Source organism: Calonectris borealis, chromosome 1 (assembly GCF_964195595.1).
Source record: "Calonectris borealis chromosome 1, bCalBor7.hap1.2, whole genome shotgun sequence".
NCBI classification, from domain to species: Eukaryota; Metazoa; Chordata; class Aves; order Procellariiformes; family Procellariidae; genus Calonectris; species Calonectris borealis.
The window spans coordinates 152,599,757-152,615,030 of record NC_134312.1 but is presented as its reverse complement, the minus strand read 5'-3'; the positions used below and the strand labels follow the sequence as shown (position 1 = coordinate 152,615,030).

At 40.3% G+C, this 15,274-nt stretch overlaps 1 protein-coding gene across 3 annotated transcripts in view; it reads right to left on the bottom strand.

Annotated features, from left to right (window-relative positions):
- Nucleotides 1-1,195: 1,195 nt before the first annotated feature.
- The window catches only part of RASA3 (RAS p21 protein activator 3), a 135,491-nt gene continuing 121,412 nt past the window's right edge, over nucleotides 1,196-15,274 (bottom strand). For 2 of the 3 annotated variants that reach the window (XM_075136512.1, XM_075136528.1), the window contains exons 19-24: nucleotides 11,373-11,488; nucleotides 10,350-10,432; nucleotides 6,635-6,846; nucleotides 5,678-5,781; nucleotides 3,679-3,862; nucleotides 1,196-3,056 (exon numbers count right to left, since the gene is read on the bottom strand). In XM_075136512.1, the coding sequence (XP_074992613.1) occupies nucleotides 2,981-3,056; nucleotides 3,679-3,862; nucleotides 5,678-5,781; nucleotides 6,635-6,846; nucleotides 10,350-10,432; nucleotides 11,373-11,488 (775 nt within the window). In that variant the 3' untranslated portion in view covers nucleotides 1,196-2,980. The remainder of the gene's footprint in view (nucleotides 3,057-3,678; nucleotides 3,863-5,677; nucleotides 5,782-6,634; nucleotides 6,847-10,349; nucleotides 10,433-11,372; nucleotides 11,489-15,274) is intronic. The other variant, XM_075136519.1, reaches the window with a different exon arrangement.

Below are 15,274 nucleotides of genomic sequence, written 5' to 3'. Positions count from 1 at the left end.
CCCTGTTAATTAAGTTATGCCGTAAGAAAAGCAGCTTTCAAAGATTTCCCATTGACTTAAGCTAAGACATGTTAGCAGGAAAGCAAAACGATTATAAACACTGAATGAGATTGAGTGGAAAAGAGACAGACCTGGGAATGGTGTTACAGTAATGTTGCATTTAACTCTGCTCATTTCTTACAAATCCTGTGTCAGTTTACTACCTCATCTTACTTAAAACCTTGCTTGTTTTTAAAACAAGGTTTACAATTCCTCAGCAAAAACACACACGTGCGTAATTGTGGTCAAGTTCACCTTCACCAAGACACTGGTGATGTGTCTTCCACCATCAGTTTGGTTTTCTTTCCTGGCTGTGGTTTACCTGTTAAACCACTGCTGTCACTCATCTAGAGTGCGCCTGCAGCAGCTCTTCTCCAGAAGTTTCTCAGAAATGCACGCCTGCGTTCTGGTGACAGAGACGCCTGATACAGCAGTGGGAGTTCCCCTGAACACGAGCTAGACGAACACACTCCTGAATGAGCCAGTCAACAGCTTGCTTTCTATCCCGGAGGGGCTGTTGGCTAGCCTTCCTGCAAACACTCCCCAACAGAACCAGTGACTGCAGCTTGTCACACGACGCCTCAGGGCCAAAGCTTAGTCCACATGAGTATCCAGAGAGGACTGGTAAGCTCCAGAAGACTGACTTGCGCAAATCTCAGCATGCCCACGGTTTTGCCACAGAACAGGTCCTCTTCAGAAGGGTGGTGGTTCCACAGGATCATGAGCCAATCTACATGCGAGGTGCTGTGCTCTCAACTCTTTCCTCCTGTCCTTTCAACATGGACTCACCCCTCCCTCACAGCAGCAACAGCCGTGTAGTAACGCAAGGAATCAGCTCAAAAGCCTGATCTAGCTGAGCAGTAACTGCTTTCTTGGCAAAAGTAGTTTGTGGCTGGCTCGGGTGCCCGGTCTGGTTCACTGCAGAGTCCCACTCTGACCCAAGAAAAGGGGTGGGTGTGGGAGGAGGAGCGAGGATGGGACTCAAGAGCCCCACAGAGATCGGTTTACTAGGAAGCAAATTAACTCCATCCCAGCCGAAACCAGGACAACTCGTAAGGATCTCCATCCATGGTCCAACTCTGAACAGCAGATGCTGTGCCAACAGGCACCCCTGGTGACCACTGTGAATCTAAACAGACTCCAAATGTGCACACAGTTTTCAGAAATAAAACATTTCTTTTAATTGGCAAGTAGAACACACATTACAGGTCATTAGTATTTTATAAACAACATTAAGTTACAAATACACATTAAAAATTGCAGTTCATGGCAGCTAAAAGCTTGGAGTCCAAAATGCATCTCTGCAATGTTTCATTACTTCCCTTTCCCCAGTCTGCTGGGTGAAGATGAAAAAAAAATCATTTATCATCTACTAGGAGGTGGTCGACTATATACTCAAACAAAAAGAAAACCTCATTCCTAAGAGCATCACTAACAAACAGAGGCATTCAAAGTACTTCAGCCATCTTAAATCACGTCAGATGCAATGAGGACACAGTTAAGAGTTACTCTGTAACACTTTAAGCAAAGATACAGATATCTTCACATTAAACTGATAGTTCAATGCTTTCCGTTCCAATTCAGCTTAAAACCAACACTAGCTTCTACCCTACAGAAGCTCAAAGTCCATCATGCAGGCTTCCGTGCCATCAAAGCTAGATGTTTGTAAATCAGACCCTTATGCAGAGAAAAGTTACGGTGTACAACTAAACAGCATACATAAATATATATCTTATATTTAGCAGATCTTTATTGCCTCCTTAATGACTTTTGTTGGTATTAGTGAGATACACAGCTCATTCCATTTTCACTACACTCGGAATATTAACAAGTTACCATTACGTGTGTTAATATACTAAATATCCTTTAACAAGTCTCTTTAAAAAAGTATTTAAAAACATTTTTGGAAAAGTAGAAATCTGTTTTCCAGAAAAGCAAGCGGTACTAGGATAGCATGGACTCCAGTGCTTAAACATCCTTTCAGACAAAACCCATCTTGACGTCTTTTGTGCCTGGGAGTCAGTGTGTCTCAGCTGCCAGACTTGTATTCTATTCGTCCTTCTCGCTGTGGTGGTAAAAGGTCATCAAAATCAGCTTACCTCGCCCTTCAGTAGGCAGACTTTCAAAGATTACCATTCACTGGACTGCATAAGAGAGACATGTAGCTTTGACGTAAGTTCATTTCTTTCTTACTCATATTCATGAGAGTCAGTTTTATTATACCGCTGAGATTGCATGTTCAAAACCAAAGTCTGCTGAATATGTCTGGAGAAATGACTTTGTATCTCAAAAATATCAAGAGTACCATTCAGATCTTAATTTCTATTAAAAACTGTGCACACTTAGCAAAAATTATGCTGCTGTAAAAACAAAAGGCCTGCTCCTTGGCCCGCTCAGAATACAAGCTACAACGCAAGAGATTACATCAGAGGGTTTTTTCTCCCTTTCTTTTCTAAATGCAGGCATTAAAAGTAAAGTGTTACTAAGCTTTTCCTAAGAGAGCACGCAGGGGTATGACATAATATACATTAATCAGGAACAAAAAACAGTAACAAACAACCATTCTAGAAAATGCTGCATATTAGCAGCATGCTTGGTTTCCGAAACATAAGGAATTGCATTGGAGTTGTCAAGATGAAGTCCACACACCTCGATCATTGAACTGATCACTAGATTCCAAGAAACCAAAGCAAATTTAAAAATACACATGACAACAACTGCCTAGAAGGCAGAGTTTTATCATCTGTCAATAACCAGATGAATAAAGTGCATAGCAACTATTGTAACAGTTTCTTGAAAAAAGAATACGTTCAGCAAGTCTCAAAGTTTGCAAGCTTGATACTTATCCATACATTTTGCTACATGTGTGGCTTCCCTTTTGTTTTGCTATTTAGCTTCGCTGATTGACCCTTCAGCACTGTCCTGTGATTTCCTTTGCACTTCATATGGAATGTGCTGAGATCTCTGACTGCTGCCTGATGTACGTCTGGAAGCTCTTGTCACCGATGGGATGTTCTCTAAAAGAAAAGAAAAAAACAGGAAAAAGTACTACACACAGAATTTTCTGTCAGGACATCAAAATGTCAGAAAGTGAACAGACAAAACCTCTTCCCCAAGTTCGATTTTCAAAGTTGTAATTGTAATGATAATACTGCATCTTTCTTGAACTGGAAGAACTGACTGATTGAAGTGATCCTCTTTTTTGTCAGCCATGTGCAGAATGCTCCTTTATTTATGTGTACACAAAATACAGTCATGTGGCTGTATCAGCCACTCTTCCTGTTTTTAAACCAACATTCTAAAATAAACTGGTAAGTACATGTATCTTCTGGCATTTACTGCTCATTCTACGAGTACAGGTTCAAAATTAAAAAAAAAAAAAACAAACAAACCTCCTCCCCAAAACCCAAAACAAACCCCATGCTTATTTTTATGAATGAAACTGCATTAAAAAATAAGGATTTAAAAATTCCTTACAGTCCTTTAAAATATTGTGATATCAATCCTAAGTCACAATCCTACTTTGTATGTATTTGCAGGATCTTTTTTGAACATGAATACGGTGAAGGCCAAAACATAAGCAAGGGAAATACCATTTCCCAGGACTGTTCCCCTGTTTGGACAACCCATTATACTTACTGGCTTCCGTATTTTGTCTTCTTAAATTTATCCCTCTTATATTGAGCATGCTCCTGCTCTAAAGTTCCAACACCTTCAATAATCAGCTTTAGTGTTTTATACGTCTCCTTAGGGTCATCAATGATGAATGTAGAATATTCTTCCTCTTCAGGTCCATCATACACAGATTTGCTGCCACAGGCCTCTGGGGAAGAAAATAAAGTACAGGAATAGGTATCAGATAGGCAGGGGGAAAAAAGCAAGACAAGCAGACTAAAAATACTCAGTCTGGGGTTCATACAGTTCCTTGGTTTGCTTCCGTATGACCACCAGAGAACTGTGGCTGACAGGAACAGCAACAGCAGAAGGAGCAGTTTCCTGTCCTTTTGCTGGGCTGTTGGTAGGCACAGAGGTTGTCCCATGCTCGTTCCCTCCTCCTCCTCTCATAAGGAAAGGGCAGGAAGCCCGGCAGCTGCTCCTGGCTTGGTGCGAAGCTGTCCTTTGCTGCACAGGCAATGCTTTCATCTCAATTACCACTAGCAGTACCCCACGTACATACTTTGGCAACTCTGACACAGGCCTAACTCTGCCACTGTGCTGCAGGGTTGGCCCGCACGAAGTCAAGTGTTCACTTGTCAGAAGGACAGGTTCCATCCCTAAGCAGCAGCTAAGCAGCAAGTACAGCACTGCACAACAGACTGAATTACAAACAATTTCAGGTTGAAGTAGTCACGCAAGATGTTTTACCACGTTACCCCTGAAAGATTCATACAATAAGCATAAGCAGAATTATCTCATGACTACTGCCTGGCTGCCTGCTTAAGGACATATCCTAAGAAGGGGCAAGTCATACTCCCTTCCTATCTCACCAGGGAGCCCTCCCGGCTAAGAGATCAGGACACTGATTACACATGAACATTTGCAACACATTCATCACTTGATCTACTTCTGCATTGTAGCCGAGCGTATTAGAAGGGGAGAGAGAATATTTTACTTTGTCTCTATTTCTCCCTAGCCTTCTAGCTTTACTGCTGTCTCAGTCTCAGCTTTGGAGTTACCTTCCCCTTGCTGCACTGTCTGCGCCAGACCTGCGTCCTTTTCCCCGACACTGAAACTCGATGCTGGCTCTGGCAGCGCGGATTCGGAACAGGGGAAAGCTGGGCATTGGTTCAGACAGCTCGGAAGTGGTGGGGATCTTAAGTTTGCCATTGCACGGCGGCCAGGAATGGATTAAAGTGCTTTCCAGTCTGTGTGTTTGACACCACTGGCTTATCTCATATTATAAAATAAAGTCCTATTTAAAGATCAGTGCCACAGTGAAGGCTTCCCTGCCACTCCTTGTGCTAAATTGGGATTTCGAGTCTGGCACCATGTACACCGGATACTTTTCTTGGCATGCCTACTAGTACTAACTTCCTCTGCTGTCTCTTCTTTCTTTTATCCTTCATGTCACATCTCTGCTCCCCTCAGCTCCTGAGGTTTTCCTACCCTAAACTTCACTTTTCAACATTTCACAGACATCCACAGGTCACCTTCCGCCGATAATTCTGAAAGAGCCTTCCTGAGAAACGATTTGTATCCAGCCTGTTCTTGGGATCTGAATCAGGGATGCGCACATGACTTCTGGTAACACAAAACCATGTTCCACTGAAACCTCAACTTTGCTGGTACTTCTTTTCAGGATCAGTAAACTTCTGGTTTAGTGCACACTCTGATTTGTCAATTCAGAGCATCCAAGCAATGCTCTGTGCCTATGCTATTTTAGGGTGCTGTGGTTAAGACCGTATTTCAAACAACTGTTTATTACGCAAAGAACTTTGTACAGACTATGAGACTGCACACTGCACCAAAAATAATTCACACAACTGCCACAAGACAGCAGAAGGGGAAACAAGTTAAATAATGGCCACTGTGTTTTAGGATGTGATTCGCAAGGCTGGTCTAGCTAGAACATACAATTTTTCACAGCTGTTTTTGCCTTGCTAAGTGTATTGGAAATGCAATGATCTTTCATCCTCACCTTGCATTTTCTCCAATTTTGGCATATACAAGTTGAAAAGAGAGTAGATGCGCTCAGTTTCTCTATCTCCATCTATATCCAGTTGTATATTTGCTGGCAGGCCTCTGTAAGGCATCAGGAAGAGAGGCAGAAGTTATGTGCTAACAGTATATTATGGCATAAAAAGCACTTAACAAGAATGGAAGATCAACAAGCGGCCCAGATCAACAAGTGGCCCAGGGAAGAAGGGGGGTATGAATGCACCACCACAAGTGCGTACTTGTGAAAGCCAACAGATTGTATATAATGGAGCTCAAAGCTTCCTATTTTTCCCAAAAGAAAAGGTAGGCAAGTTCAAACTTCTTCATGCCTAGATTTATCCAGCACGCTTTCACTCTGACTTGAAAGAGAGGACTGTATCAGTATCCAGACATTTTGGTGAATTAGTCTGCTATAACCAGATGGAGGAGCCAAAGCACTGAACTCCCAACCGTCCAGGTCTTATATTCTGAGACTAACTACCACTACAGACTTGTTGCTTCTCTCATTTTGGATGAAAATAGTTTCCTACGAACCAGACAGTATCTCTTCATTTAATAGAGCGCATGAGTGGGCCCCTTAGGAAAAGATCAGTTTAGAATTAAATCTAGCAGCAGATGATTGTCTGTTTCAGGAATTTACAAACAGGACGTTGAAGAGATTTCTGACATTTTTACCAATGACAGACGATCAGAACCAAAGTATCTTATCCCACAGTCGACTCCTATCAATGTCTTGAACCCTAAGAATTCCAACATTTTGACCAAGATATGCAGATACTGACAGTATCAGAACTAACAATAAAGATGGCCTTTGAAAATGCGATGACACCTGCACACCTAGCAGATCTTCTTGGTAATTACATAGCTGCAAGTCACACTGCAGAAACACACATTCCCCTGGCAATACCTAGATCAACGGCCTGTCACCAATCCTTACCCTGTGCAGGGTGTGCAGCCAGGAGTATTATCTGCAGTAGCTTTACAGCAAAGCCAGTGGCCATTAAGATAGGCAGAGGGATGGTAGACCGTGAGGCGCTTCTTGTTGCATTGGCTGACTTTGGTGAGGATATCAATCCAGTCCTTGGCCTCCACACAATTATTTGCTTGGATATACAAGACTCTTCTTTCAGGCTGGATCACCTGGAACATCTGCAAATAAGGAAACAAGCTGCAGTATAAACCACCAGAATGAGTCAGTCAACCTAAGACTGGGCTCAGACTGATGATTTATTGAAGGAAAAACACAGCATACTAAAAGAATGCACCAATAAATACATTTCAACACAAAACCAAGCAGCAAATACGCCCTTAAAACAACAAGACCTTTCACCTGGTACAAGGAGTAAGATACTGTTTCTGTAGGAGATGATTTACAAACAGCTAATATCAACTTGCTGGTTGGGCCTCAACAAGATTTGTTTTCAGTCTCAGGGATGCAATTTTAGTAATGCTGCAGCTCCAAGTTTTGGATGGCTGACAGAGGGACCCAATGCAGGGCTGAAAGGAAATGCTAGTCAGCAGGGGGCAGAAAAGAGAAAAACGAGAGTTTGGATCCAACCTTAGTGACAGCTTTGCTTTAATACTGCCATATGTCTAGTCTTTTTAACACCTATTTCAGTATGATTCTTTCCTTTTAATAACTTCCATGCTTCTGCACCCAACTATAGCTGCTACTAGCATATCACAGCAATACAGTTTCTCTTTAATCGCCATAGGGTGGTTCAAATAATTACACATTAATTCTGCATTACGGCTTGGGCACTGAAAATCTAAACTAGAGCTCTCCTGCCTGTTCAAAACAGCTTGCAACCTAAAATGGCACAATCACATTTATTTTCCTCCTCTTGAAGAAGCAAGTTTCTGATGCACAGCCTTATTACTCAATTATACCGATCATGCACTGAAGATAACTAAGGTCAAGTTAGTGATCTTAACTGCAAATTTTGGAAAGGCAAATGTCAACCATCTTCACTTCCTCTGGCTTCTGCAAATACTTAATTTTAATGGGTTTTCCTCTCTCTCTCAGATATTCCTGTATTATCCTTCCCTCCCTCTACTTCTTCATTTGATTATTCAAATCATTAGACATTACACTGTCCGTATCATGTGGAATATTATTTTCCAAACAGCCAGTTTCTCTGTGTTACTTTAAAAAGAAAAACAAAGAGGCACCAAAAAAACCCCAAACCCCACCAAAAAACCAAAAACCCCACCAAAATTGAAATTCACTTTTGTCTATTATGAAGACCTGAAACATTGGCCTGAATTCTGCACCTCGCTGGTCAGGAGAACATTGCAGAGTGGCACCAGGTGCAATCTCTTTTTCCCTTGTGACACTTTTAGGTGCACATCCTGCAAAGCAGCTTGCAAATATACTTGCTAATTTGTGAATGAACAGGTTTTTTAATTATACAATGTCTCTTCTAACAGGAAAGGGAAAGCTCCAACAGTCAGTTTCCCTGGATTTAGTATCCTTATAGATGTCAGCCAATAATTAGAAAGGTGCAACACACAAGAGCAGTGTAGGAGCTGCTAATGTGATCAGTCCAGCTCTGCCAAAATAGACACCAAAGAAAGAGTCCTTTTAAGAAAATTTTTCGGGACATAACTGGCAATTTGAGTTTGCGGAATAGGGAAGGAAGGAACGAGGAAGACAGGAGCGTGCAGCTCAACCCTCTGTTAACACAGAACTACAGGGAAAAGAATTTTAATGTCCTGCTGGGGTAAATGGAGCCTTCTGCATTACAACAAAGGAACAGATTTAAGGAGTATGGCTTTGTGTAAGGGGATACCAATCTAAGTGAACTAACATATGGCAACTGTTACTGAGAAGCCCACAACTAAGCCAAGAATTTCAAGTGGTTGCAAGACCTTTACACTACCAAAACCACCAGTTGCTTCTCAAACAACACAGAAGACCTGAACAGTACTTAAAGCCACCCCCACATTCCCCAAACTCTGCTTAAGGAAGGTGAAGGCTACTGGCCTTACTGCCAGACAGGCAGATTTATCAGGAGTGAGGAAGACACACTTGGTGCAATTCAGAGCACAGATACATAGAGAGTATTTATAGAAAATGTGGATCTTTAATCACACTTAGCACCCATGATGGAATATCCATTGCAAATACATCTGCTGTGGTGTTTTGAGAATTCTGTTCTTGCTGCAGTATTCTATTTATGTATGGCAAGATAAATGGGAATATATTAGCATGGGAAGGTGATAATGGTATTTTCTACTGCTTATGGAAAGACTCTGAGCCTTACTTTCCAGAATGGATGTAGTCACCTTCATTTCCTAAGTAATACTGAATTTAAGCAACCAAAGTAGCCCAGTTTCTGATGTTAACAATAAAGGGATATTTTCCCTATAATAAATCTTCACAATAAAGGGATATTTTGGATGCATTCTAGCCCAGTAGATTCAGCGTAAGTTTAAGACTGCTGTCACTGAAGAGTTGATCAGAATTATAGCTCAGCTCCTTTCCACAAACAGTAAATTTTATCTCAACTGTGTGGCTACTTTTAGTTCAATCAAGTTATTTTGCAGAGTACAGTTGGCAACAGTTCATCACATGTTACAGCTGCCTTCTGATAGCTTGAGAATTATTTTGCAGCTTGGTTGCTTTTGCCTATGGAATTAACAATAGTTATAAACACCAGAGCCAGCTACAGTACAATGAAGATGTGCTCTAGAAGCAAGTGAACTGAAACTTATTCCATCTTTTAACAGAGAGAGATATGCTACCAAAATAGTACCTAAAACAAGGAAAATACTGAGGAGTCAAGCATTATATTTCACTTTAATAAAGTGCTGACTGAGGAACCTAATATCTAGGGCAGGTTTGAGCACTGCCCTGCATAGTGTCCACAAGCAGTGCAGATGGCAGGAAAGACTTAAAAGCAGAAAAGCTAAAAGTCACAATGATTTAGGTGTATAAAGAAGTCTTTAGTAGATGCATGTTTAGAACTGGAAAACACCGAGCTGGTTTTTTGTTTACTTTTAAATAAAACTTTTTATGGACTGTACTCAGCTTTACAGGCAGAGAAGTATGAAAAAGGCTCCCAACATCACCTAAACTGATCATGTCTAAGAACTGTTCTTACACAATGGATGGTATGTCTCGCATACAGAAGTTGGCAGTAGTGTTCCATGCATGAGAAATACAGCTGTATTTTATTCCCTAATGTGGCAATCAAAATGCTAAACCATACTGGCAAGGCACAGATGATGTTTTGGCACATGATCTTACCCAAATATATATGCACTTTCATTAACCAATAAAGAAACCCTAATAGCTAAGAAAGAAGATGTGATCCCTCACAATTATAAGCAGCCAGTTCCTTCCCAACAGAGAGGTCTGACAGAAAGGGCAGGGACTCGATTATCTTACCTGTGTCTGACATTACGGAGCCCAAACAGCTGATCAGCAGTGGTCAGTGTGTGCTGCAGATCACGAAACTCAAAGACTGCTGACTGGGCTGTTAAGAATTTGAATGGGCTGTACTTTTGGAAACTCCTGTTACTATATACAGAACAAGCAGCTGTGGTTGTACATCTTTCAACAGAAACTCAATCCAGGTTACAAAAGGGAAAAAGGCGATTAGGCTGGTGGATCTAGACCAGTAAATTAATGAAGATGACCTACTTACATTTTTCATTTTAAAGGATTCCTCCTCCAGTCTTTCCACTGCCAGAATGTTTTCAATTGGAATGCTACACAGAGGGTGATCACCTGCAGAACACACAGAGACAGAGATACTGAGCAACTTATTCACAACTCAACCTCACTGTCTTGCCTTATTCTAAGGGCTGATTCAGTTCCTTTGAAGATCATTTTGACTGCACAAGAAAAAAAAATCTTTCACTCAGCAGGGATTTACTAGCATGGTCCTTAAGTATTATCTTAAGTTCATTTCTGTTTTCAGCTGCACTACATTATGCTAGCAAACCTCTTAGAAACTGACTACTACAGCAGGATGCAGTATATTTCCTGAGAAGGTGACAAGGAAAGAAATCATTCCTGTCAGCTCAACTGAACTAGGTTGATGGTGGTGACGTAAGATCTCGAAGTTGAGTGTGAAATGATGACTGGCATGATCTGAACATGTTTCCTTATCTTTCTCACTCCCTATGTATTTATATGATGGAGGGAAGTAGTATTTGTTGTGTACTACCGAACAGAGAGGAACAATTTGCAAAAAGCAAAATCCTTGATATTAGGCAACATTAAGTGAACACATTTTTGCAAGTTCAAAGCTTGCAGGCAAATCCCTGCCTACTGCAGCCAGTTGTGCCAAGGCTACAAAATTTATGAGAACAAGCTGAGATGCACCTGACAATGTTCAATACAAACCCAAATCCCAGCATAAGGTATTTGTATCCTGAGTTTTGTTTCCCTGGACAATCTACTATGTAACTGTGAAACCTACAGATGATATTGATAACTGATATTAGACAAATATTATCAAATATTCTGCTAATTTATAGGGTACTATGCTATCCAAGAAGCTTCTCTAACAGTCAGTATAGACAAAAGGGGCAAGAACATACAGGCTGACAGACTTGCCTGCACTTTGCCTTCTACAGTTACAGATCTAGATCTCAATTTTCTGTTCTTACACAATCCTTATGTTTAATCTTCACTTTAATGTATCAAAAAAAGACGGGCAAACCTTTGTTACCTTTGCTTTTCTGATAGGTAAACTCATGGTTTGTCAGGCGAAACCATCTCTTCTTGAAGTTTTTCATACCAAATCGTTTTCTTCCTTGTGCTCTCTTGATCATGAACCTAGTAACCAGGACAACAGTTGTTACAATACATCAGATTTTATATATACATGCATATAAATATATGCATACATATAAAACATGTATTTATGTATATAGATTTATACATATATACATATACATACACACATACATGATGGCACTTGTGAAGCTTTAGGAGGGGACACACAGTGTTTTCTAATTATTGAGGCCTTGTCTTGACAAGAAAAGGAAAGTCACATTTGGATAGGTTTAGTGCATCTGTTAGTTTAGCCCGTCCTTTTTCTAGATCTAGATAAGGGGCAAGACACGTAGCTTGACTTGTAGTCTACATAAGTGCTCTAGTTAGTTAGCTGAACTGCAGCTTGTGCCTTTTTCTCAGTTACAAATCCAGCTAAATGGTTTCCTACTATAGCAGAAAAAGGGCAGAATACGGTTAGTACTGCTCTGCTAAGCTTGACATGTTACCTCTACAAGCTTTTTTTTTTTTTTTAAAGCTGTGAGAAAGCTCAAAAGGTTTAAAGTATGTTTAATAATTAAAAGGCAGGTGTAAGGCCTCTGGAGCACAGGGACTGTACCCTTACATGCTTTAGTCACTCTCAAGCTCTAGAAATAAAATCACTATGTTCCACAGCTCCATTTGCAATTGCACATTGATGCTGCAGTTGGAAACGCGTTTTCAATAACATACAAAGCAATCTGACAGCTGAAAGCTAGAAGCCCCCATACCCACTTTTTTGGCAGAGGAGGGGCGTTCATTTAGTGAGTTGTCAGTTTTAATTAATTTCAAACTTGAACTAGTTTACAAGAAACTGTGATGCATCCACCACCTTCCTAACCACTAAATCAATCCAAAAGCTTCAAGGTGACTTTGGAAACCCTAGTGACTTCATACTTCATGCTCAGCATCACTTTTGGTGGAAAAAAATGTGTACGCATACGCAGTAGAGTTGATAACAGCTGCTCTACACATTACATTAACTATTGTGCCAAATACAGAATTGTACAATGGAGCCAGTAAAAACTACTTACTACAGAGTAGTTTTTATCAAGTAGGAAGGCGCTATACAGCACAAAGAGCACACAGAGAGAACAGCAAATGATTTGGTTGAAGATTTTCAATAGCTGAGCTAAAATGCTTAGAACAGCTAATACTGTTTCTCGTTTCTGGTATCTTCAGTCAGAGACAACTACACTGCATCTAACTGAACCGCAGGTCTGTTTAAAGCTCAAACAGAAACCCAAGTTCCTCCAGATTTTTAACTGTTTTGTAACCAGCTGGGCTGGTGCCTGCTGCCCATTCCAAGTTGTGTGGGCAAAAGCTAACAAGGACTGTATACAGCAACAGATTTTTTTTTAAACCAGTTATAGTTACACACCTCTCTCATTCTTAAAATGGTCAGACAGTTACTGTCTTGGTCCTTATTCTTGGATTACTTGAGAAATATTTAATAAAACCATATGATTCAGGCCCACTGGTGATAGTCTTCATATTTCAAGGTTAAGGCAAATTTCAAGGGAAGAGCAGATATCCCTGGGCTGGACAATATGCTCTTCAAGTTAGTTTCTCTTCCTTCTCATGCCAACACTTAAAAGGTGACTTAAAACTCCTAACTCCTACAGAGTCTCCCTCTTTGAAAAATGCAAACTCCATACTGCAGAACTAAGAGCACATTTCTAATTACATTCTTCATAGCTGACATAGCCAAGAGAAGAATGTACTTTTATTTCCCACAGATAGGTGACAAGCTTTCAAAGCCACAGAAGTTATAAGGTGAATTCAAAGGACTTCTTTGTTTCTAACATTCACGGAATGTGTGAGAAGTCGGAGCAAATAGCCAGAAGCACAAGGGGAAAAAAAGGCTAAGATGAAACCCGTTTCAGTGCTGGGTGGTTGGAGATACTGTTTCTTCCCATGTTTATGGTAGACCTGAGTTTGGATCTGTCTTAGCCTTGCTCGGAAGGATCAGCATGCCCCCTTCACCTAAAAGAATGGCAGCACTAGTTCTCCTTTAAATTCTCTTCCTTTTGGAAAAAATCATGCAGATAGCTGTTAAGCAGAGATGGCATGATCAATGCCAGCAAACCCAAGTGTCAGTGACTAATCTTTGGTACTGTACGCTCATTCAAAAGTACATACGCTATAGCTTTCCATCTAGATACTCTTAATGGAAGCCAAGATAGATTAAAAAAACAAAAGCAAACAAAAACATTGCAAAGGCAAATAGAAACCCCACTAGTTGGCCAATCAATTTGGAGAAGAATCAAATCAAAGGCTGTGAAAATTCCCATCCACTCCCCATGATATAACATAGCAATAATGCAAAATGTCAGGAAAAATAGGCAGCTGAAGGCCACTCCTTAACCTTGAGAACAATTTACATGAATGCCACTCAAGAAGTGCCTAGAAAATGTATGGCCACTTCTTAATCACTTCCAGTGAGTTGACTGGGATCTATACACGGAATATTAAGCAAATCTCAGTGCTTCTTGGAGCCTCTGTCTACAGATAAAAGTCCTTTATTCTCTATTTACAGCAGGTTTTTGTTTTAAGGAAGGGAAAAAAAAAAGGAAAAAAAAAGAAAAAAAAAGAGTTAGTCAACATCAAGAAATAGGTAACAAAATGTTCTCTGCTGGCATTTCAGGATTGTTAAACAGAGTACTTCCTCCCCAAAGTTAAGTCAGACACGTCTACTGCTGCGAAGGAAGGACATGCTGTCAGCTGGTAGCTACAGCAAAGCACCAACTGCCCCTACCATCTTACCTGCATGAACTATTACCATCAACTTTCTTTACTGTTAGTTTAAGAGTCCTTACAACAGCAACCACAGGCCGAGCAAGAAAAGACAGAAAAAAATCAGACAGGAGCAAAAGAAAGACAGAGGCAGAAAAAAGAATGTTTTAGAGTTAGAGGGAAAATGTTACATACTATACATTTATTTTCAAAAACAAAAGAATGATAAATGTACAGAATTAAAATAGACAAACTTGCTTCTAGGGACAGACGCTCATCGGAGAAGAGAAGTGAACTGCAGAGGCTAACTGGAAGGGGTAGTCATGTTTTCACCAAAAACCTAATTTTTGCATGACTTAGAGCTACCATGAAAGGTTACTTTCAAGCAGCTCAGCTTACTGAGCTCTGACAGGAAGAATCTGGATTTTTTACTTTCTTCCTCCCAGCTCAAAGAAGCCGTTCCCACAGAGCACTTAGATGATCGTAGCAACTCAGTTTTGTTGCACAAAAAATGTCAACAATTAGTATCTAAAACTAATATGGCATATGGAACATGCTTCCAAAAAAAAGAAAGGTACTAAATTAGAAACTGTTCCAAGTGCATCTCCAATTTTCCTTGAAATGTCCATGATAATGATTAGCATATGGATCTTACAGGGCAGCAAAAGCAAATTCCATTTGCAGGCTTTGCCCTCACTAAGATATTCAGTATCTGCCTTCACAGTGGAATTTTACAGCTTTTGTTCACTGGAGTTCCGGGGAAAAAAAAAAATCAACTTGATTTTAACACAATGCTGATTTAAGTTTATTTTGCCTTAGCTGTGCTAATTAAGTTCTACAGGCTTCTTTTTCCTCCACTTATTTCAAAACATACTTAAATTAAGATGTTTAAATCAAATGAAAAGATGTTGAAATCAGCTATAGCAGCCACAGAGAGTAGAAATAGCAACACAAAGAATCTTTCTACATTCTCCTCTGAACACATGGATGGAATAGGGGTGGCGGAAAAAAAGATAGCTGCCTTAGAATGGTAGCAAGCACACAAGTAGAGGGTTTTGTTGCACATGCATGCTT